General features: G+C 43.3%; 1 protein-coding gene across 1 annotated transcript; it reads left to right on the top strand.

Moving 5' to 3' along the window:
* The first annotated feature begins 1,466 nt into the window (after positions 1-1,466).
* Positions 1,467-21,677, top strand: preb (prolactin regulatory element binding). The gene is made up of 10 exons (XM_083648543.1): positions 1,467-1,616; positions 2,575-2,765; positions 4,306-4,492; positions 6,998-7,251; positions 11,030-11,110; positions 11,226-11,353; positions 11,744-11,917; positions 14,654-14,726; positions 14,828-14,972; positions 19,553-21,677. Exons 2-10 carry the CDS (start codon positions 2,631-2,633, stop codon positions 19,645-19,647), a joined length of 1,272 nt encoding a protein of 423 aa, XP_083504669.1. The 5' UTR covers positions 1,467-1,616; positions 2,575-2,630; the 3' UTR covers positions 19,648-21,677.
* Positions 21,678-23,433: the final 1,756 nt, after the last annotated feature.

Genomic DNA, 23,433 nt, shown 5'->3' with positions numbered 1-23,433 from the left:
AGATCAAGCAAGCAGTGTCTTCTCTATGTAAACTAGATCTTTCAGGTGAAGAGCCTGCCCAGCCAATGACGGCTTGAGACTGGCTGCCACAGCTGTCAATCATCCCTTTTGATATGTCAAATAACTCATTAAAAACAAACTGATCAGAAAAATGACCACTTGCACAGGCAGTAGCGTGATAAGAACTATCTAAAATGATACAAACCACCTTTGGGGAAAAATTATCTGACGTGTAGGCTACTGTGATTGTTTCGGTTGTCCATTTCCCCATCCACTAACATGGGGAGGCGGGCCTTGTGACCTTTACTGGTACCTGCCGCCAGAGCGGCGATCTAACATGCAGCGGCTTCACTGAACTGCTCTGAACGGGACCAGACAACGATGTCCATCTTTTCTATGTCGATGGGCTACCTAGTAGTCTCTTAGAACAGACGAGTTGGCTTCCGCAATTTTCAAATGCTCTCGCCATACCGTCTGTACGTTAGACCCCCAGAACATGCACAAGGAAGTAGTGAAAAAAACCTTCAGACCGGAAGGAAGTTCGACGGAATCTGACCAATCACGACACGCGTGTCCACGAAAAATATGTTCCCCCCGGAAACTTAAACCGATGCAGGTTGCTAATGCTAGCAGTGCTTTAGAATTACCATGGAAGCTACGCCGACGAAACCGGTGAAATAAGACCCTGATAGACGTAAACGATGTATCCGCGGCTTGGAGGAACCTCGTGCAAGACGTGCACTTATTCCAGAGTTAAACGAAAGTGATGAGGTAAGTTGCTAACGTTACTGAGCTTATCGTTCGTCTTACTAATCAGCGTTAGCTAACGATAGCTACAGCAGTATACAGCTAGTTAGCTAATGTTAAATTCTGATTGGACGAATGAGCGGAAGTCCCGCCTTTCAACTTCCTCTTCCGTTTGGTGCATGATTCTCCCCCACGAAGTACAGACTGTATATAGCTGCATCTGCCGGATGTAGATAAGACAGTCTGTTTTAAGAGACTAGCTACCTAGGGTCTCCCATGCCAAAGTTGAACACGCTAACCAGTCGGTCAAAGATCCCACGCAGGTGCGTATAATTTTTTTCTTTTTCTTTTCTTTTTCTTTATTTTTATTATGTTTTTATTCAAACAGACAAGTGAACATTGAATATTAGAACAGACATGTGCTCATAACAGAAAATAAATAAAAAATTGACAAGTATGATGGTACAAATTACAATCGAGAATCAAGTAGCAATGGTGAAAACAAAAACAAATTATTCCTCTTTAAATAGTTCACAATATAATTTGACAGTTTTATTACTTTTATTACTATCTATACGTTTAAGAGTCCTAATGTAATCATTAAACTCACAAAGAATCGCAGGTGCGTCTCATGGTGCATCTGGGTTGACGAGGTGACGTCATGACGCAGTGCACGCTGCTGACGTGTAGCCTCCTGGTAGGCTCTGGGTACAGCTGTAGGGAAGTGGCTGCTGTCAGTCAGCCGCTAGCTGTTAGCTTATCTTCTTCACAGCAAGTCTCACAGCTGCACCATGATGGAATCGGTTGGTTTATCACTTAGCGTTAGCTGATAAAATAAGAACGGAAGATAAATCGGATCAATTGCACAGGTAATGCACTTACAATGATGTTGCCATGGAAAGCTAGCAGGCTACGTTAGCTAATGCAATTGTAGCTACAATTAGCGGTAGCTATCCCATACGATAACGGGAGTTATGACAAACTTTTTGTCTGACTTAAGGCATAAATGCGTGTCACACTTGCTAATTTTAACTCCACGGTGGCAGTGGTAATGACTGTCGGATTAACGTAGCCAATATCCTAGCTAACCAGTTAAACTAGTTTATCTAGCCTCGTTAGCCGGCTTTAGTGTCTACCAGAGCTCTGCCAACACTCACGACAGGCCATAGTACAGACTGACAGTGACAGCAGTCTCGTCTGTCAGGGTTTGGTGCAGAGATGGGGGCTTGGACTTGAGTCGCACACACAGTGACTTGATACTTGACTTAAGACTTGTCCTCAAAGACTTGAGACTTGACTTGGACTTGTGAACAATCTTTATTTTTTGTGTGTATGTATTAACATTAAGTTCTACTAATAATAATGTCAACTAATCAATGCTGTCAGTGATACTGCATGCTAATAGATAAAGGAGTGAGGATAATACAGTACAGTACATGCAGATGACATCCAGCAGATGATAAAACGCTCATCTGTAAGAGACTTGACTTGGACTCTAGCTCAAAGACTTGAGACTTGACTTGGACTTGTGACCAAAGACTTGAGACTTGACTTGGACTATAGCTCAAAGACTTGAGACTTGACTTGGACTTGCAAAAATTACTTTTTTTACTCGAGCCAATAAGCGAACTCAAAAACAGCTCATGAAAAGAGATTCACTGAATATAAATCACGTGACACTAACGCTAGGTCATATAGACTCAGTGGTTTTGGCACAGTCACGTAAAACCTCAAACTTGACATTTCGTCAGTACCTGTAACCTGGCATGCAGCCTAACGGAGAAAGAAAATACAATAATGTATCATGTTGATGCTTTCTTTCCACAGCTGTGAGTTGTCGGTGGTTTTATGAAGACGTCTGGTGAGTGACTGGCAGTACAACGATGGGGAAGCGGAAGGTGCCAGATCTGTACAGAGCCCCCTTTCCCTTGTACACAATCAAGGTGGACCCTAAAACAGGGATGGTCATCACTGCAGGAGGAGGAGGGGCTTCCAAAACAGGCATAAAGAATGCAGTGGTAAGCAAATGAAATGGCTGTGGTTTATATGCACAACACGTTATGTATGGAGGTTCCTGGTTATTGCTTAGGCGTAGTTTACTGTGGATAGAAGCTTGTTTAGATCACTGGAAACTGAGGAAGTCGGAGAAGCCGCAAATAGTAATAGAGCTTGCGGAGTTGACGTCACACATTGTTCTCAGCATAGAGGTTGTCAGCCATCTATGTGGATTAGGGATGGGCATTTTGAATACATTTCCAAAATCGAAATTCGGGAAAATTAACAATCAATTAACAATCGATTATCGATAGCATAATAAAAAAATAATATGAATTCACCCGAACATGCGTAACACCACTCACACTTTGTTGAAAACTAGGAAAGAAGTGTACAAAGTTTCATGCCCATACGTGACCTCAATCAGGTCCGCAGACCGCGGCGCTGGGTGCGTTTGTTTATGTCCCCGGCGCATGCCGGTGGGAATTCCCCCATGTTAAAAACAGTGTTGTTTGGCACGAAGGACCCCGCCCAGCCAGAAAACCAGAGACGAATATGAAGCTCCACCTCACGTTAGTCGGCTGTGCAATGGAGAGGGGAGAGGAGGAAAGAATTCCACCCAAACCTAGTCCGCAATTTTTTTTGCTAATTCGATCAAAATTCCACATGATCGAATTGATTCCTTAACGATCCATTTTTGATGATTGATGCCCATCCTTAATGTGGATAACGAGAAGTCCACCAATGTCTTCGCTTCAGGTGTTCAACAAACATGGTGCTTCTCCCGTCCCAACATGCAACACGGCGTGACGTATCTCTGCAAGCCTATAGCAGTGGTTCTCACAAGTGGGGTCCTTGAGGGGGTTCCAGGGGGAACCTAGCAAATAGGGGACACATTTATTTCCCACTATAATTCCATCCGTAAGTGACAGAATGTATGACTATTTTGGTCATGAGGTTCATACACTTTTTGTAACATCTAAAAGCGGAACTCCTATCAGATGGCGGACCCTGGGCCAAAATTCTATAAAATGGGGGTCCGTGGTCTAATTTGTGTCAATTTTGGGTAGGGATGCACAATATATCGGCAATCATATCGGTATCGGCCGATGTTAGTCATTTTTTAACATATCGGTCATATCGGTATCGGTCAGATGTTGCAATGTTAATATCGGTTATCATTATCAGCCAAAGTCTTCACATTGATATGAAATAATGCAGTAAATCTATGATTTATGGGCTTTTCCAAAGGCTTTACAAATAAAGAAATGCATAACTTTTTCAAATTCAGTGTTAACATGTGTTTTTCAGTATGTACAAAATGTGATGATCATAAAAATGTGGTTTTATACAGACCATATCGACATCGGTAAATATCGGTTATCGGCCATAACAGCAATGTTAATATCGGTTATCGGCATCGGCCAAAATTTTCATATCGGTGCATCCCTAATTTTGGGGTCCGAGGTGAAAACGTTGGAGAACCACTGCTCTATAGGATACAAGATAGGAGGTTGTTCAAAAGCAGAATTTGTATATTTCTAACTCCTGCCTCCGTTTCAGATCTTCCTGGGTTTACAGCTGGTTGGAGAGCACCAGTACAGCGCCACCTTGCTGCATTCTCATGATACTGACCTGCGCGCCAACATGAACATCGCTGTAGGTGACGCTGTCATCGCTGCAGGGCAGGATGGCACCTGCTGCCTGCTGCGCTTCAAACAGAGCCAACGCAAAGCTGCTGCCAAGGATGGTAAGGAGGGAAGTTACTTTGTTTATGGTTTATTGTGGATCCCCATTAGTCGACGCACAAGCGACAGAGTTACACAGTTTAACAAGTTAAATATTAAGAGTTACCAATTACAACAAGGCAACTGTCACCATCAGTCACAACAGTAGTACTTCAAGTGTGACAGACATTACACTGAATTCACACACAATAGAATACAACATGAAAATCAAACCGTAATGCAACAAATTAACTGGAATATACTTGATGTCTTGTCTAGGGTTTAACCATTATGAGCAGGGGTGGACTGGGATCATAATTCAGGCCGGGCATTAGATACCATGCAGGCCAGGCCAACACACGCGGACACACAAATTTGGGATGTTTGAAGCAATATTTGGTGAATATAATGCTAACGTGATGTTACATGTTATGTTACCTATTTGTTCCCTAATAGAATTCAACATTGCCTAGATAACTGCAAGTATAATATGAAGACGTAAAAACAAAAACATGCCTCTGTACAAAAGCTTCACAGCAAACTTCATTTAAGGAAGAGTGCAGTGTCCTGTCTTGGCTTGTCTGAGGTTAAATGCAAATACAAAAAATCGAACTGCTTCATCTCCACTTTAAACTGTATTGTGCAGTCCTGCTGATAATACCATAAAGCACATTAATGTGAAAGCAATAAGCATATAGCCTACATGTTTCACTTTATGCTCTGAAATTGTAGCCTACCTGAAGGTTCCTGATTCTGATAAGTTCAACACCACCTCCAGCTCTGCAGGAGCACCTGCTGCAGTGCTAGTGCTGCTTCTGCCTCCTTCTCCACTTTTGTGAAGAAAACCCCAAAAGAAATCCAACCCATACCTTCAGTTTAGCCACTACTGTTTACATTTGACCAATGGGATTTTGTATATAGCCTAATATAAATAAATAAATACAAATGAGTGTTAATTTAATTTCTCTCGAATATTCTAGAGGCAATAGACAATTGTCTATGATTGATATTGTAGTTTAGGCCAAGACACAACATAGGCTCCTTGCTCTGCACCTCTTTTCTTCTCCATTTTGGCACCATTGAACAGCTAGCAGCTAAGTTTAAATTATTCAGAGTTCTCCCCACAGCTGTATTCTATCTTGTCAAGGTGAAGGAAAAGCCTCTGATACAGCATTAAACCGGGACACTAGAACTCAATTAAACATTAATTTATGCTTGTGTGGAATCTGATCAAAACATCCCATTAGAATCGGATCAGGTTCAAGTCCCTGGCAACCAAACTAAGACATTTGTTTCTAAACACATTACACATGTTACAAACGAGTTGCGCAAAACGTGCAAAGCCTTACGCCCAAATTCCACTGAGTCCGGGTTCGGTCCGTCTGCGCTCCGGTACGGCTTCGGAGCCGATACGTTTCCACTCTAATCAATGTGTCACCTCCCACCTAATCCGCTGCGTTGCATGTCTACTCCGTCCCAGCTCTCCGAAGCAGATACGCAAGGCTTCTATTTTTCACGGATGTCGGAGCAAAGCCGCAGGGAGTTGGGCGGAGCCAGGTCTGGAGTCAACAGGTCAGAGGTGCTTACAGCGTTCAAGATCAAGCCAGAGGACAAACATGGATGAGGAAAAGTTCATCATTGAAGTGGAAAACCACAAAATATTATATGACACGACACATCCTTTTTTACAAGGACAACACCAAGCAAGGCCACCCCTCCTCTGCTTCTCCAGTTGGGAACAATGATCTTCTGCCTGTTTGTTGTTGTATTTATCCCACATACAAATTGTCTCGCTTGAAAGCGCGCGATTTCACCGCGAGAAGTTGTTGGTCTCGTCACTCCAGCTGTCTGGCGGAGCGGAGCCGTGACGTGACGTGACGTGACGTGACGTGACGTGACGTGACGTGACGTGACGTGACGTGACGGGATGTGACGTGACGGGACGTGACGTGACGTGACGTGACGTGCTCTGCAACACAGCCGTTAGTGTTGGCGGAGCACAGCCGCAACGCAATGCAAATACACTCAGTGGAATCCCGGCGTTAGCACCATCTAGTACTGAAATGTGGAGTTAGACTGTTTTTCACCATTTTCTGGTTCAGGAGTTTTTCTAGTCGAGTCCGAGTCAAGTCCCCAACAAACTCTCGTAACGTACAAGCCCGTCTTTTATTGTCACACGTGAAAAACGTGTCAAACGTGCCTGAGTTAGCCTACTGAGCATGAGCCTGAATCCACATGTAGATGAAACAAACGTGCTAAACTGCCCTTGCACAAAATTGAAAAATGCCACAGTATTAATATAGCTATATAGCAATATCTTATGCCAAATGATTATGGCCCATTACAAAAAAAGAAGAAAAAAAAAATCATCAAAGTAAGTCAGAGTCTCCTCGTCTCCAACTTCCGAGTCCGAATGGATGAATGCTTGAGTCCATGTCTGAGTCGATTCGAGTCAGACTCAGCTACACTGACTGCACCGAAGTGGGTTTCTTCGTTGTGCAATAAAAAGAAGTCTGTCTTCCCTGCAGATGGTGGCAGTGAGCAGCAGGGGAATGCCAGGCGGCGAGCTGGCAAAGGCGACAGAGGAGGACCAGAGGGAGCTGCGGCCGCCGGAGATGTGGGGGACATGAAGGATGAGACTGCCCAGATCTCTGTGGCCAGCCTGGGTGAGGTGCAGTCAGACCTCAACCCGCAGGACCCGCTCCAGAAGGTGGTTAGGTTCAGCCCCGACTTCAGCCTCCTGATGACAGGAGGCACGGATGGCCACGTCCGAGTTTGGGAGGTAAACGATTCGCCAATCCATAGAACAGAATAGAATTGTGCGATCTTGACCACAGTCAGGTCAGTCCAATCGCCACCCTTTAATATCGCTAATGCCCGATTCCATCGCGCGCGCCACCCTGACCCCGCGCTCTGGCAGTGTGTGTGGGTGTCAGTGGCTGCTGCCTGGCGAGCAGAGATGTGTGACACAGCACAGCAGTGAGTGTAGCGTGTGTGTTCAGACTATTTGTCAGTGAATAAATGCTACTAACTGTATATTTAAACATGTTTCTGATGTCCGCAGTGAGCCTCGTTAATAAAAATCGAATTACAAACCTGTTTGCTGTCGCTTGTCCTTTGATCTGTGTCTCATCTCGACTTTTCACATGCCGCCTGGCCTGCTCACTCACCTTGTGCATCTGGTTTAAAATCTAAATACTCCCAAATAGGCGAATAGGCACCAACTCCATCTGGCTCTTTCTTGTGATGGAGCATTTATGAGCTGACCACCTGACCTTATTCTCAAACGTTAATTTGACGAGATAGGAGTGATAATGGGTGCGTTTGTCTACACTAAATGAGAGTGCGGCTGTTCAAAGAAATTTTGACTTTAAACAGTCCAGTTTGGCCGGAGTGTGCTCTGGCACTTACGGTGACTATTTATGAACGCACCCAATGTATAGGCTATGTATATGACAGCCGCCTGCTCCTAAACAGATAGATTGCCTGTATTGGCTGCTTTCGGCTGTCGGTCTGTGCTTGGTGCCACAATATCACTGCATCTCATGTTCAGTTTAATATTATTACTAGTATCTTATTTTTAATCATATCCATACCCTTATGGAGCTGAGCAAAGAGTAGAGTTTTGGTGAGCAGGCCAGGCAGCATGTGTGGAGAACGAGAGAGAGAAAAGAGACAATATGAGCAGATCAAAGGACAAAAGCGACGGCAAACAGGTTTGTAATTTAATATTTGATTAACGAGGCTCATTGCGGACAGAAACATGTTTAAATTGACAGTAGTAGCATTTATTCACTGACAAATAGTCTGAACACACACACTACATACATATACACACACACTACATACATACACACACACTACATACATATACAGTGTGAACACACACACTACATACATATACACACACACTACATACATACACATACACACACACACACACACACTACATACATATACAGTGTGAACACACACACTACATTAGGGCTGTGCCGATTCACTTATCTCCCGATTCGATACTATCACGATACTTTGGTGCCGATTCGATATATATTGCGATTCACGATTATTGCGATTCTACGATTATTGCGATTCGATATTACGATTTATTGCGATTTTGTTTATTTTTTTCTTTTCTTTTTTCAGTTTGTTTGCTTTTTTACACTAGATTAGAACATGGGAAAAGTTGAATCATACACTAGAGACTGTATATTATATATCATGAGTAGGGCTGGGCGATATAGTTAAAAACAGGGGCGGACTGGGATCATAATTCAGGCCGGGCATTAGATACCAAGCAGGCCAGGCCGATATGGGCCAACGCGCGTGAAATTTGGGCCGTTTGAAGCCAGATTTGGGTCCAATTTTACAATGAGATGCACCCACTTTAACCCTGAAGTGTAATTATTACTTCAGACTAACTAATAAAGTAATAAAACCACTAGTAAACCAGTAGGCGGCGCCTGGCCTGCTGTTCAGTGAGTGGCCTGACTGCAAGCACCCAAAAAAATTTTTTTTTTTTTTTTTTTTTTTTTTTTTTTTTTTTTTTTTTTTAAATTTGCGATTATCGATTCTGGAATAAAAGATCGATCCAAAAAATCGTGACATTAAAAATCGCGATACTTAGGTGAATCGATTTTTTCCCCCACCCCTACACTACATACATATACGCACTACATACACACACTACACACTATATACATATACAGTGGAATCTTGGTCCCGAATCATTCCTATTAGGCGTGTCAATGGTTACAACATTTTCTAAAGGTGTACACTGGACCTTCTGACAGCGTGTAACCGGTTAACCAGATGTTTTTTTTGTCTTTTTTGACCCGATAAAGTTCGTACGGCAGTGCCGTAAGTGGGGGTGTCAGCCTTAACGTTTGACTGTTGTCATCAGAGTTGACCCTGCTAGAGACGTAGCAGCATGAGAGTTTAGCCTGTACGACTCACAGCTGTTGTTAATAAAACGTTAAACAGCACGTCGTGGTCCACCTGTTCTTCAGACATAACATTGGTGATGAGGATGATGAGACTGACGTTCTCACCGCCAGGACGCAGACTGAAAATAACATTAGCAGCGGTAGCTAGCTTGATAGCTAACAGATAACACACGTACTGTAATAAAAAGCACAACACTCACCAGAACTATTAAGTGTCTAGCCAATCTGCTCCCACAATTGAGCCTTTCTGTCTCTGTTGTGATAGTTTCTCCATATGATTAGTTGCCTGAAAACGAGAGCCCGCACCAGCGCCTTTCTGAAGCCACTGCTGAGCTGAGTTAACGTTATTTTTCAATCTCCTTACTCGCTGGGATCACCGTACCCCAGCGTACTGACGGGAATACACTTAGTGGACGCACGCACAGTTTATTTTTGATGAGAAATGAATGATCGCGAGTCCAGAACACAGTAAAATCATTGTCAAAACTGTATTTAAAGGAACACACACAAAAGACGTGTAAACGGTTATGGATTTTTATAAACTGATATGATTTAATATCCGTGTACCCGTGTAGTCGTGTACACGGTGACATCGCTAATTCCTATACACATGCTGTTTAAATAATTTGCTTATAGTGATCAATACTCCGCTTACAGTGATCATTTTAGGCCTTGTACCACCTGATAACAATGGAAATAATTTGTAAAACTACAGTAATCTTATTATTTGTATGCCTCCGCCGGCGTTAACGCGATATCTGAGTAACGCCTTGACGGAATTTCATCAAATTTGCCTCAAACGTCAAATTGGACTCCAGGATGAACTGATTAGATTTTGGTGGTCAAAGTTCAAGGACATTGTGACCTCACGAACGCCATTCTCAAGTCTGTTAACGCGATATCTCACAAACGCCTTGACGGAATTTCTTCCAATTTGGCTCAAACGTCGACTTGGTCTCAAGGATGAACTGATTCGATTTTGGTGGTCAAAGCCCAAAGGTTAAGATCACTGTGACCTCACCAACGCCATTTGCAAGCTCGTTAACACCATATCTCAGTAACACCTTGACGGAATTTCTTCACATTTGGACAGACATGGATGTCGACTGCTCACTTGTTGGTGGAGGCATATAACCGCAGTAGTTTTTACTTACAAACTGCCAAAAATGAGCCAAGGAGATACAGCAGTGATACTCAGTGCATGTCTGTCTGTATATTATGGAGAGATCGCGGCATCTCTGTCTGTGGAGAGATCACGGCGTCTCTGTCTACGTGAGGGCGCTGTGTTTGAAACAGCTGGAGGCCTAACTTACTGTATGGATTTTTAAAGCCAATAACATTCCTATTACTTTATGTACTTTATATGTATTCATGTAATACAAATACAAATGTCAATTAGATGGTAATCTGCATGAGAAATAAAGAAAAATAAAAAAAATCTGTTATAATGATCATCCGCTTATAGTGATCAATTTGACCCGTCCCAAGGTGATCACTATAAAGAGGAGTGCTATGACATTATGCTGCAGACCAAAGAAAATGAGCTGGAGGTGTGATGGCACATTAAGATACAGTATACCCACTAGGCTATTGATCTGCTCTCTCCCCACACAGTACCCATCCCTGGAGAAGAAGTTTGACTTCAAAGCACATGAAGGGGAGGTTGAAGACTTGGATCTGAGTCCAGGGAACAAGGTTGCACGTTGATACCTCTTCATTTGAATGTTCCATTTGGATTCACCATCTCAAGGAAATGGATTGCTTTGCTACTGTACAAACAGACAATCTTTTCTGTTGTGTTCCCATGTAGCACCTTGTGACGGTCGGTCGGGACTTTGTCTGCAGCGTATGGAGCGGCAACCAGCTGGCTATGAGTCTTCGCTGGCGTGACACCATGCCTCACATTGCTGACAAGATGTACCGCTATATGGCTTGCAGGCAAAAACTCTATCTTTTTTCCTGCTATAAAACTGTTGTTGGTGTTGACCAGTCAAAAGGTAGTCAGTCAAACCCCACATAGGATACGTAGTTTAAAACACACATGAACCCTAAACCTGACCTGGTTATTTTCATAACACAAATAATAACTGAATGCAAACAGTAAATGAAACACACTTTGCATTGTTGAATGCAAACAGTAAATGAAACAATGTATCAATGAATGCAAAGCAGTGAATGAAACAATGCAATACATTCAAACGACACATGCAGCTCAGTTTAAAATGTGTATTCGTTTATTTATGTAGCTTAGTTTACCACCATTCACCACCATTGCCATCTTAAATGTTGCAACATTGATTACATATGATTATGTTTTGTCTCTTTCAGGTTTGGAAAGGTAGAAGACCAAAAAGAGGCCCTGAGGCTTTACACTGTCCAGATCCCCCATAAACGAGACCGAAGACCACCTCCGTGCTTCCTCACCAAGTGGGACGGCAAGAGCTTCCTCCCCATGCTGACGGCTGCCTGTGGCAACGAGGTCATCTCCACTCTGGCCGTCAGGTGAGGCGGGGCTGGAGGCGGGCCTGGACTTTATACCAAGACGTGACCATACATGCTGAGGCCAGAATCTGTGCCCATTTGTTCAGAAGTAATCTGAAGGGATTTGATCAAATCTTGAAAATGGCTCGTCTGATATAAGACTGAATTATCAACTTGTTACACTTCATTTCCATCTTTTATCTAGTCTGACATTGCCTCCACTCTAAGCGATTTGCACGAGGGGGAATTCCATTTTCCCTAACCAATCACTAGAAACCAGGGGCACTATTGCTGCCGCGACAGTAAAGCTGCGTTCACACCGACCTATTAAAGTTTTTCGCTGGCATCGAGTTTACATACAAAGTCAATGCAAACGAGCGATTGAGCGTATATTCGCCCGGGAGAAAAATTGTTGGCCGTCCGAGCGACAGAGACAGAGCGATAGGCAGAAAATTTGCTCGTCGCCCGAGATGAAATATCCCAACTCGAGCGAAATTACGCTGGCATCAGTCGCTCGCTGTTCAATGCTGATTGGCTGCCGTGTGAGAGTGAGTCAAGGATCACACTGGCTTGGAACAAACTGGTTCATTGTGTGGCAACAAACCGCATTGACAGCTGATTGACAGGCTGACAGCTGACATGAAGTGAAGTCTGTACTACCGGTATAGAGCTCGCGTTAGGAGCACGCTGATAGGCTTAGCTTGTAAACAACTACGGTGGCTCGTAGTGGACAAATATCATGACATTGCGTAACGTTATAGCCCCCAGATGTCCGTCAATTATTGTGCCTGTTGACGAGCGATTTAAACAGAGCAACAGAGCGATTCCAAAGGGTTGAATCGAGCGACAGAGAGAAAAATAAATATCTCGGTGTGAACACAGCTTAAGTGTTTTTCTTTGGCTTCTAGTTCAGTGAGTTTTGGTCATAGAGTGATAAGACTGATACCATTGAAATCTGTGGATTCTCTGGATTCTCAGCTTTCATTTGACATCTTGTTGGACTTAATGGTTAAAAAAAATCAACCATTACCCGCGACCACTCTGGCAGTACTTTTACAGTGGTAGTGCCCGTTACGGAAGCATCGAGCAGGAGCCTGGCCATTCACACCAGAAGCGTTTCTGTTTTGCTCGGTCACAACTTGTACTGACTTCATGCCAGCCTGCAGGCGGCCGCTCGCGGTTCACGTCAAAAATAGACCAGATGCGGATACTCTCACTGCAGGACGTGAGACGGATGCACCGCGGCCGGTGTGATCGGTCTAAACTGTTAACAAGGACGCCGAAATGAAACTGCCTGCGCTGTAATGGTTAGTCCCCCTTGCCGCTGATTGGCTAATAGTTCTTTCAGCCAAGGAAATCACTGTTGCATGTCACGATGCTGGACCAGAAGCAGCCAAAACTCAACTCAGTGGATTGGGCGGATTCAAAGGTCTGGACGACCAAGAAAATGTGGTGTTCAAAAGAAAAAAGGGATTCTGTAATTGGATTAGATCAACGTAATTCACTTCAGTATGTTTTGTTCAAAACCTTTTAGTAGGATTTTATTGCTCCAATAAAATCTGAATTATCATGATCCCAGCAGGAGGGTGGATTTCAGGAACAAAATGTGATTACTTTGTCTTTGAAACTAGTCAAATAATCAGAATCAGAATCAGAAAAACGTTAATGATCCCCGAGGGGAAATTGTGACATGCTACAGTTGCTCATACTCGGACATGAAATATCAACTAGGGATGTAAACAGTTAACCCGGAAATACAACCTATATGATAGATTTTTTTAAAGGAGATATTCACACATCCAATTGTCTCTTGGAAAGTATCACTTGACTCTTGAAGAAGATCGCGCACAGAGGCACACACTGCTCTTGCTCTTGCTCAGCATCACCCGTTTATTAAACAAACACAACATTTCGGTCCAATGGACCTTTTGTCAAGTGTTTGATAGGAAAAAAAAGTTAAATAATACTAAAATAAATAAAAACTAAACTGAAAATAAATAAATAAAACAAATATTAAATCTTATGTCCATAGTTATACTAGAGGTCCTCAAAGATTTTCAGATCTTCATAAGCTTTAAGGAGAGACATTGCAAGTTTTCTTTTCATTAGTTTTAAGGCACTGAGATAATTGTCCACGAGGTCCCTTTTAAAGACAGAGAAAAGGGGTTTCACTCTTCTCCATTGAGGTGCATGGATGAAACATTTAGCCAACACCACCACCAAGTCACTTTTGGTGCCCTCCATGTTGATACGAAACACAATGTTGTCTCTTGTGAGTCTTGTGAGTGGAGCAAGTAGTTGGATTTTGTTCAACATCCAATCATGTAAATCTTCCCAGAAGGTCACACAGTATATACAATGGACAAACGGGTGATCTGTAGGTTCAATTTCAGTGTCACAAAAGCCACAATTACTGTATTGTGATCCACATTAAATCTCTCAAGCAGTTCGCTGGATAGATAAATATTGTTAAGAATTTTGAAATGGACTTTTGTTTTTGAGCCTACATTGTGATTATGTTGTCCCATTTAGAGCACTCGTAATCCGGATTTGGTCATCTTGAATCAACATGGATGATCCCAAACCAATGTTGCTTTGAAAAACTGGCACAAAAGTCAGATAGATTACCTGATCCTGGATCGCAAAACATGGGATTTCCAAAAAACTTTTTGAACAACTGGGCCCAGATGATGTTGTCAGGTGATCTTGTTCTGTGGAGTGGTGCGAACACTGTGTTTGTAATCTTCTCTTTGACAGCGACTCTGGAACATTTCTCGGCCTTGGAACTGTGACCGGATCTGTAGCTATGTACATCGCTTTCTCACTCCAGGTAAAAGCAGTGTGTGTACACCCACCCACCTCACGCTAATGTCAGCTGATGATTGCACAGACCTGGAGTCAACCTTTCCCATCTCTTCTTTGTCTCTGTAGAAGCTGTACTACGTGCAGGAGTCCCATGGCATCGTCGTGACAGATCTCGCCTTCCTGCCCGAAACCATGACGGGGAACAATGAAGCAGCCATGTTAAGCGTCGCCGTGGACAGCCGGTGTCAGGTACACACCTTGCGCAACCGAAGTAAGTACGTACACGCACCCAAACCAACGTCATCAAAACAACACTCTTAACTCATTGAGTGCCAATGACGACATTAGTCGTCAATTGCTTTAGTAACGTTGAGTGCCAATGACGACTAAAGTCGTCAATTGCGTTTTTTGACGGTGGGACGTGGATCAAAGCCAGATCCATCTCCTGTAAAATTTTGGGGCATGTTGAATGTGTAAAAGCTATTTTACCGACCCATTAGGTGGCGACAGTGCTCTCCAGATTAGAGAAAGGCCAGGAGAAAAGAGAGAAGAAGTCATGAGGAAACGGAAATCGCATCGCTATGCATGAAGCATAACGTTAGCTGTGCCTGTGAACAGCAGTCAATCTGCTGACACCACGAGCTCCTCCGTCACGGCTGCGATAGCCCCTCCATATGATTTAGTTGCCGATACCAGCCTCTTTCTGAAAAGTTCCATTATTCTCAGCTGGGAGCCGGCGACAGGCTGTGAAAAAGCGGGGGGATGCAGCGCACTTTTCAGTGCAGACGGAGCAAAAGCAGAGCGAGAGCAAACGCAGCGACACTCAGAGTCGCGCAGAGACACTCCCACGGAGGAGGAGGAGGGGGGTGGGGCACGCAGGGCAGTATAACACACAACACCCACACAGCAGGCTCGATTGACAGAGACAGGCAAACAAGCTATCTGATGCCCACCAGCAGTAAATCAAGACCAGCAAGAAGGTGTAGGGTCTGCGCACGCAGGGGCCAGCGCTGCTGGTTGCAGCTAAAAAATATTATTTTGCCAAACAAAATTCCTTTGTTTTCACTGTTTTATTGAAGGAAATTATTTTTGAGGTGTCACATTAGAAAATATTAGCTTCAGAGTCAGTCATGTGCTTGAAATGCTATATTTCACAAAAGGCTCAATATCTCAGCTTCTAGATGGAAACGCCAATTTTTTCTGTTTTTGACCTATCTTCTCCGGCTGATAACTAAAGAACGGAAAATGATATCAATAAACTTTTTTTTGCTGCTGATACAATAGAGTCTCATCGTTCTTTGTGCGTGTTCGGTGTTTACATAGTAATATCACACAATATTCTGTGGGCCTCGAGAAATCACTGAAAACGCTCTGAAACTCTGGCACTGGGAGCGTCCGTTCTCCAAAAGTGGCTGGCACTCAATGAGTTAAAGGTCTCTGCTCACACGGTCCGTTTGTTTTCGTATGCGTTTTTTAAATCTGTCATCTGAAAACACAGATGGGTCCCAGCTCGCAAAAAGCTTTTGACTGATGCGAAAAACACAGAAAATCGAACCTGTTCCAAAAAAATTAATGACGGCGTGTGTAGGAGCAAAGCTTCTGCACACCTACAAATGACAGGTGCGTTGGAGGAGGGAAAATAAAATAACTTGCGCACACTGTCTCCAAATGCAAAAGGTTTTATTTAACAGAAAGAATAACGTTTCGGTCCTGAGACCTTCATCAGATTCTTACAGAGTAAGAGGAGGGACCCAGTTATATAGGCAGGTAGACCTGCGTGTGTGGACCAATCCGGTCACACTACACCCTGGCATTATAATTGGAGCCAATTGGCCTGAATTGGCAGGTATGAGGAAGTCTGACATTGCAGCATTAAAGCAAAAATAAATTACATAGAAATAGCAATAATGCAAATACACTTCATATTAGGGGTGTCGCGGTACATGTATTCGTCCCGTAAGTTCACGGTACGGGCATCACGGTTCGGTACGTGAAGCGACACTACGAATATGTCAAATCCAGAAGGTGGTAGTAAAGCACCTAAACGCTGTTTGAACGCCATTGAATTGAATTAAACGCCACAGAAGAAGCCACACCAAAACAACACAAGGGCCATAGAAATCCGCGTTCACTGAATGGAACGTTTTGTGGAGAGGAAACATTACCGGGGGTCGCTCCAGAACAGACAGAACAAACCACGACAATATTGAAGCGTCCAGCTGCTCTCCCGTTACCGTCGTCAAAAAAGTGCAGAGCACTATCCTAATGACTTTTATGACTCAGGCGATAAGCTGTTTTGCAAATTCTGTCAACATCAAGCCAACGAGGTAAGCTTGCTAATGTAACGTTACCTAGCAAAGTCCTTTATAGTTGCGCGTTGCGGCTAAACATTACATAACACTGACAAAGATGTTAACTTGTAAACAAGCAACTTACATCGCGTGGGGTGACAAGCAAGATGCGGTGAGGAAGAGGGGATGACTACTTGTCATGTTCCAATAATCCATTAGATGACCGAACGTAATCATTATGGTAAACAAAACTCGCATCCAAGAACGTTAAGGCGCTCACAGGGTTCTTTCCCGTACTTACTGGGAAAGTGAAACCCACCCAGCTGTCTGTCAAACAGTGGGGGAGGGGTTGGTGGGAGTATTAGGCTACTCCACACATGCGCTCTGTTTACAAACTTGTGTACAATAAAGATTTAAAGTGGGGGGAAATGCCTTTGCCCTGTCAAACAGCTGGAATACAGATATCTGAGAGGGAGGCGCACCCCACACTTTAAAAATCACTGCTCTAGAGTAAAACCTTTTTGTGTGGATTGCCTAGATCTTATTAAATAGTTTAAAGCCCCAATCAGTAAGATTTTTGACATTTTTTACTGTAATATAAGAGCTTTTTAGTCACAGGACATGGTAGATTGACTTGTAATAGGGAGACTCTCGAGTTTATTTATCCCACATTGCCCTCCATTGGCCAGCCCTGGGACTAAGCAGGTTGTCTGCCACGTCCCGTGTCAATAAAAAAGAAAAAAGAAAAGGGTGCGCGCATGCGCTGTACAGCGGAAGCGCTGTCTTCAGGAAAACAAGGAAGTAACTCGATTCGGATTTGCTACGAAAATGATGTTTCACGGAACTATGGATTATTATTTCATCACGTGGTGAGTACCCGATGTCACAACATGTACATAGAGCTTTCTGGCGCTGTGTTTTGTTGACTTTGAACGGCGATATCATTATCGATACTATTGGACCCAGAGGGCGCAGTTTCCCCAATAGCAAAACTTGGAAAACTTACTGAATGGGGCTTTAAATATTAAATAGTTCATTTATTCATTCCCACTTATTAGACACTATTTCTGATGGTAAAATGAGCGTAAAAAGCCAAACACAGAATTCAGAAAAATTAAAAGGAAAAAAAACAGAATTTGCGATTTGTTGCTTCTTTTTTTTTTGTACCGTATTCGTACCGAACCGTGACCCCAAAACCGAGGTACGTACCGAACCGTGACTTTTGTGTACCATGACACCCCTAATTCATATACATAATATCCAACACAATTGGAAAATTACAGTTAGGTTATTAAAGCCTATAGGAAAGACAAACAAGCCAGAGTTATAGGGAAAGAAAAATAAGTTATAATTCTGGTGGGAACAAAAGGAAATCCTCCTAGAATATGTCCCTATAAAAAGAAGAGAGAAATAGGATTTGAAAAATAAAGTACACATTTATATGTAGGCTATAAAGACTAGCAGTGGTGTCAGTGGAGTGAAGTCAGTTTGTGAACATGAGTGACACAACATGCGATTGTGTTTATTTTAAAATGTGCGACAATTTCGGACTTGGAAATATGGACTTGGTGTGCAAAAGCCTTAAAAACATGCATCGTAATTAGTCATGGCCAAACAAGGCTTTCTGAAGCTTTGAGGCTTTACAGCTATTTGTCAAAAATGGGTTCACTACACGAAGCTTCAAATAACACAGTGTGTGTGACATCTGCTGGTCAAATAGATGTAGTGCAACTAAGAAGCATTCTGTTACTGGTTCTGGGTTCTGGCATTGTTTTGGGTGATGCACATGCACATTTCTGTGTGACTGCACTAATGCTGAAGACAGTGTATGTTATTTGGCATGTCTGATTCTGTATGCATATTTTTTATTTTTGTCATGAAGCACTTGATGTTTTAGTTTTGAATGTGCCAACCTGTCAAGCCAAACCATTCATGTGATTCCGGTACTGAAGGAAACAGTGTTTGCTTCATACTGTATATATCATAAGTCATGTGATTTTTCTTACCCACCAAAGCAAGCCTCGGCACAGTGGGTTAGATACAATTGGGTTGATGCTAGAATGGATCGGCCAGAGGGACCTAACCCCGGATTACCCTAACCCCAACCAATCACCACTCCCCATGCCTAAACCCAACCAATCATCACGTCTCACCCCCCCCCCCCCCCCCCGACTGATCCATTCTAGCATCAACCATACAATTGCCTAGTGAGTAAGCCTTGGAGTCAGACGTAACATCGCTAATAGATACAGTCGGTCTGTGTGGGAACGGCTCTACACTACAGGATTGGGAATTCTAGAGCAGGTACATAGACATCTGTTCAGATGTGCATTTACTGCAGGGGTTAAATCCCCAGTCGTGTCTGCCTGGGCTGGGCTAGCAGCTAAATGCTAACTATGCTGAATGGGGAGAACGGGGATTTACCCCAGCCTGACCACGCCCCCAGCCAGCTACCCCAGCGTTTATGACGAGACATCGACTCAACCTATGGTCATTTCAGTCCCTCACCATCTCTTTGCTTTTTTGTCCCTCTTTGCTTGCCCTCCCTGGGTGTGGACAGGATCCTTCCCTCTCTGGCTGGTGCTGTTGTTCTGTGGCCTCATGGTGGTGGGGGTCATCCTCCTCCTGCAGCAGCTCTTCCCAGGCTTCATCTAAAATATGGCAGAGAGAGAGAGACCCTGCTTTACAGCAGAGAGAAAGAGAGACCCTGGTTTACAGCAGAGAGAGAGAGAGACCCTGGACACATCTTCAACCAACCTTCCTCTCTGTTTCCAAACCTCTCAGTACTGGACCACCAGCTGACCCTGTGAAGCGTCTCAAAGGCCCAATCCAAATGTCCCGACTTCCCCAGACTTGCGATCTTTGCGGGCGTATTCCCGAGAAGTCTCTTGAGTGCTAAGGGCTCCAAACCCACAGTTCATCCAGTCCACAACGGGCCTCATGTAGACTTTCTGCAGTCTTCCAGAGAGTCCCCTTGGGGTGCAGACCTCATCAGGCTGACCTGATTTAATTGCCCACAATCCATTGCAATACGGACAGGACGTTGTCGTTTTTCCACTTGCAGAGAGAGAGAAAAAAGAAATTTATAATAATTATTATTATTATTATTATTAAAATGTTGCTTGAATCATATCTCTGTCCTACATGATTCGAGTATGTATAGAGGTAAGCAAAATGCATTTCATTATTGTAGTCCTTAAAGCCCCCCTCCAGTCAGTTCTTCCTACCTGTTTCACGTTGTTCTATGAAAACGTACGTGTGCACCACACACACACACACAGACACAGACACAGACAACACGCTGTAACAACCCACATCACCATTTGTGCCAAAGAGCTTAGATTGATAAGAACCGAAGATTCCACTTCCAAGGTTCCACTTTACACTGCAACATAATAAGACTGCAGCAGATGCTGTTGTAAAAGAAGCAGCGACTCATCTTGTCTTCAGTATACTCTTTGTCTGCGATAAAACAGAAGTAGCAGCCATACTGGTTCCCGTCATATTTCTGTGAAAAACATTATTTTATAGAAGCCAAAATACTGTTAAAAGTGACTATCGCAGCGTTTTGAGCCTGGTGAACACTTAGTTAACGGCCGAGTATTTACTGTAAATATTATATTTGTCTTGGACAACATAATGTCTGACATCATCACCCGTCTTTACCAACACATTCGTTTTAGGACTTTGAGCTCAAAATAAGGTTATTTGTCAACAAAATACACTGGACACTGGCTAATCAGCAGAGCAGGAAAATATACAGTAACACATGAAATATCTTAAAATTGACACTGGATGGGGGCTTTAAGTGATGGTAGCCTCTCTATCAGTGGCTTGTTAATAGATCTCAACAGTCACGTGACTTTCCGTGATGTTTCTTGCCCCGGAAGTGAGTTCCTCATTCATTTTCTCCATTGACACTTTGAAAAATTCTTATATAACGAGTTTTAAGGCTGGAACCAAGCCAACCCGTGACCTAGTGAATCGTGACAATAAAACATTTAATTTGGAGTAAAAATAAAATCGGGGGGGGGGGGGGGGGGGATGCAGGATTTGAAATTTTGATTTCTGTCCCTGCTTGTTTTTTGTTTGTGGTTGGCTTGGTTCCAGCCTTAAAACTGGTTATATAAGGATTTTTTAAATGTCTATGGAGAAAATGAATGGAGAACTCACCTCCGGGGCGGGAAAAAGTCACGGAAAGTCACGTGACTGTTGAGCTCTATAGCCTTGCAGTCTCTGGCCCCGGCAGACGTGACGTGATGAGATTGATGTCATTGATGATGTCAGCGAGGGTGGACATTTGGATTGGCTGTCTAGTGTCTACTGCTTTGATACCACCCTGATGTTGCCTCTTACTCAGGACTCTTCCTCTAAACCCACTGGAAACTCACCATGACAGACTCTGGCTTTGATCTCTATCAATCACGCTTAATCAATTTTTTTTTTCTTTGTATCATCTTAATTTAAAAATATATAAATATGCTTTAAAATGATTGATATGTGGTGTGTCTGATATTTGTTCTTTGTGGACATACAGATTACGGACAGACACTTGATCAGCTATTCTCTCTTGTTCTTTGCCCTGTGCTCTTCCATTGTATCCACTAGAGGGCAACAAAGACCATACAGCTTATAGTGCTCTGGCATTGCCTGTGAAGATCAAATATTCTACTAATTTTAGTGTGTGTGTGTGTGTCCACGAAGTCTGTTGGTCTTGGCAAATTCTATTTTTACGTACAAACAATATACACATTGTGTTGGATTGACTTGTTTTATTTGGATGTACCGTCTGGGTATTCAGGGTTGCCCAGTGTTCAATATAAACTGCAGTGCTGCTCTTATATTTTCTACCAAAACAATTCGGGTGTTTCATGTTCTAAGACAATATGACTCCACTTGTTAGCCGTGCAGGGGAAGAAGGGCTGACACTTTAATGACAGTATGATCGTTTTAGTCAGACTAGAGTAAGAGTTATAGCTCGACCTCTCCTCATTTTATGAAGACTATCTTTAATTTGAAGCAGATGGACCATTTTAAATCTAAAATGGTTCATGGATTACATTCTAATCTCACAAACCTAGCAATTTAAAAGTCAAGCACCTTACCGTGGAAACGATTAAGCTTAATCAGAAGAATGAGCGGGTCCCCGGTATATTTTCTATCTTGTAAGGGGTCCTTGGCTGAAAAACATTTGAGAACCTCTGCATTAGATGGTTTGCACTACTTTACAATTAGACATTCAACTGTGCTTATGTTCATTAGACTATCATGTTCATGAGAATATCTCTAATGATCTGCTGCTACGGGAATTTGATCTGCGCTGTATGCTGCGGGAAGCCTAAAATACTGTAAAACAACCCCAAAGCTCATGTGAGGGAGCACTTCATCAGGCTGTGAAGTTCATTTGGGTTTGTTTCAACTCATTAAGGCTTTATATTGGAGAGACTATTTGTTGAGCTTTGAGGGTCTTTAAGTGAGCACCAATGGCCCCTTTCTCTTAACATTCTTTATACCCTCTGTCAAACGCCTGGTCCTCCAGCTCCACTCCTCTGCTCTCTGCTTCATCCTGCAGTCCTGCAGCCGCGTTACTACAGAGCTGCTGAGGGTGCCACGGTAACACAACGCTGGAACACTAAAGGGATAGGCCTTGTTCTTGTTTAGTTTTGGAACCCGAGCCCTATTTGCTACTTACCAATGATGATGTTGGTTGGTAGATTCCTTTCTCAGCACACTCCATGCTGCTCTCTTACTAGCTTCAGATAATACAAGGTCAATGGGGTCACGCTCCTGTCCGTGCAAGCTGACTGAGGCTCACTGAAATGTCCTGTGGTAAATGATGATGTCACCTACAACATCCAGGTTTTAATGAATGCTCTGATTGGTCAACAGTTTGCATAGTTAATCGGTAGCCCCTGGACTATGACGTGCTCGTCTACCCTGCAAGAGTCCCTTATCCGTACATAGACTTCCCTGCGACTCTCGCTCTCAAGGTGTCTAAATCAGCGATACGCACGTATTTACAAGTGTCACAGAAACATTTCAAAGCCACAGACTAGAGCAGAAGGGTTCATAGCTTCTCGACGGCTAGAAAGCTCGATGCTGCTCATAAATGCCTCTTTTTATCCGAATTCTGTGCTGGTGATATATACTTTTTTTTACCGAGCTTTCGACCACAGTGGCGCTGTTGAGCGCTGTGGCGGCTGTGACCTCTAACCCGGGAAAAATAATATCGTAGGTGGCTTTGAAATGTTTCTGTGACACTTGTAAATACGTGCGTATCGCTGATTTAGACAGCTTGAGAGCGAGAGTCTGTAGGTACGGATAAGGGACTCTTGCAGGGTCACGTCATAGCCTACCCGGAAGAGTCAGGGACTAGTTAACTTGGTGTCCCATAGTCTTTCAGACAATAGCCCGGCAGCTACCTGCCAAACTACAGTCAAA

This window comes from Poromitra crassiceps (genome assembly GCF_964638095.1).
Source record: "Poromitra crassiceps genome assembly, chromosome: 1".
NCBI lineage: Eukaryota > Metazoa > Chordata > Actinopteri > Beryciformes > Melamphaidae > Poromitra > Poromitra crassiceps.
Note: the sequence above shows the minus strand (reverse complement) of the source record. Positions and strands in the feature narration are given on the sequence as shown.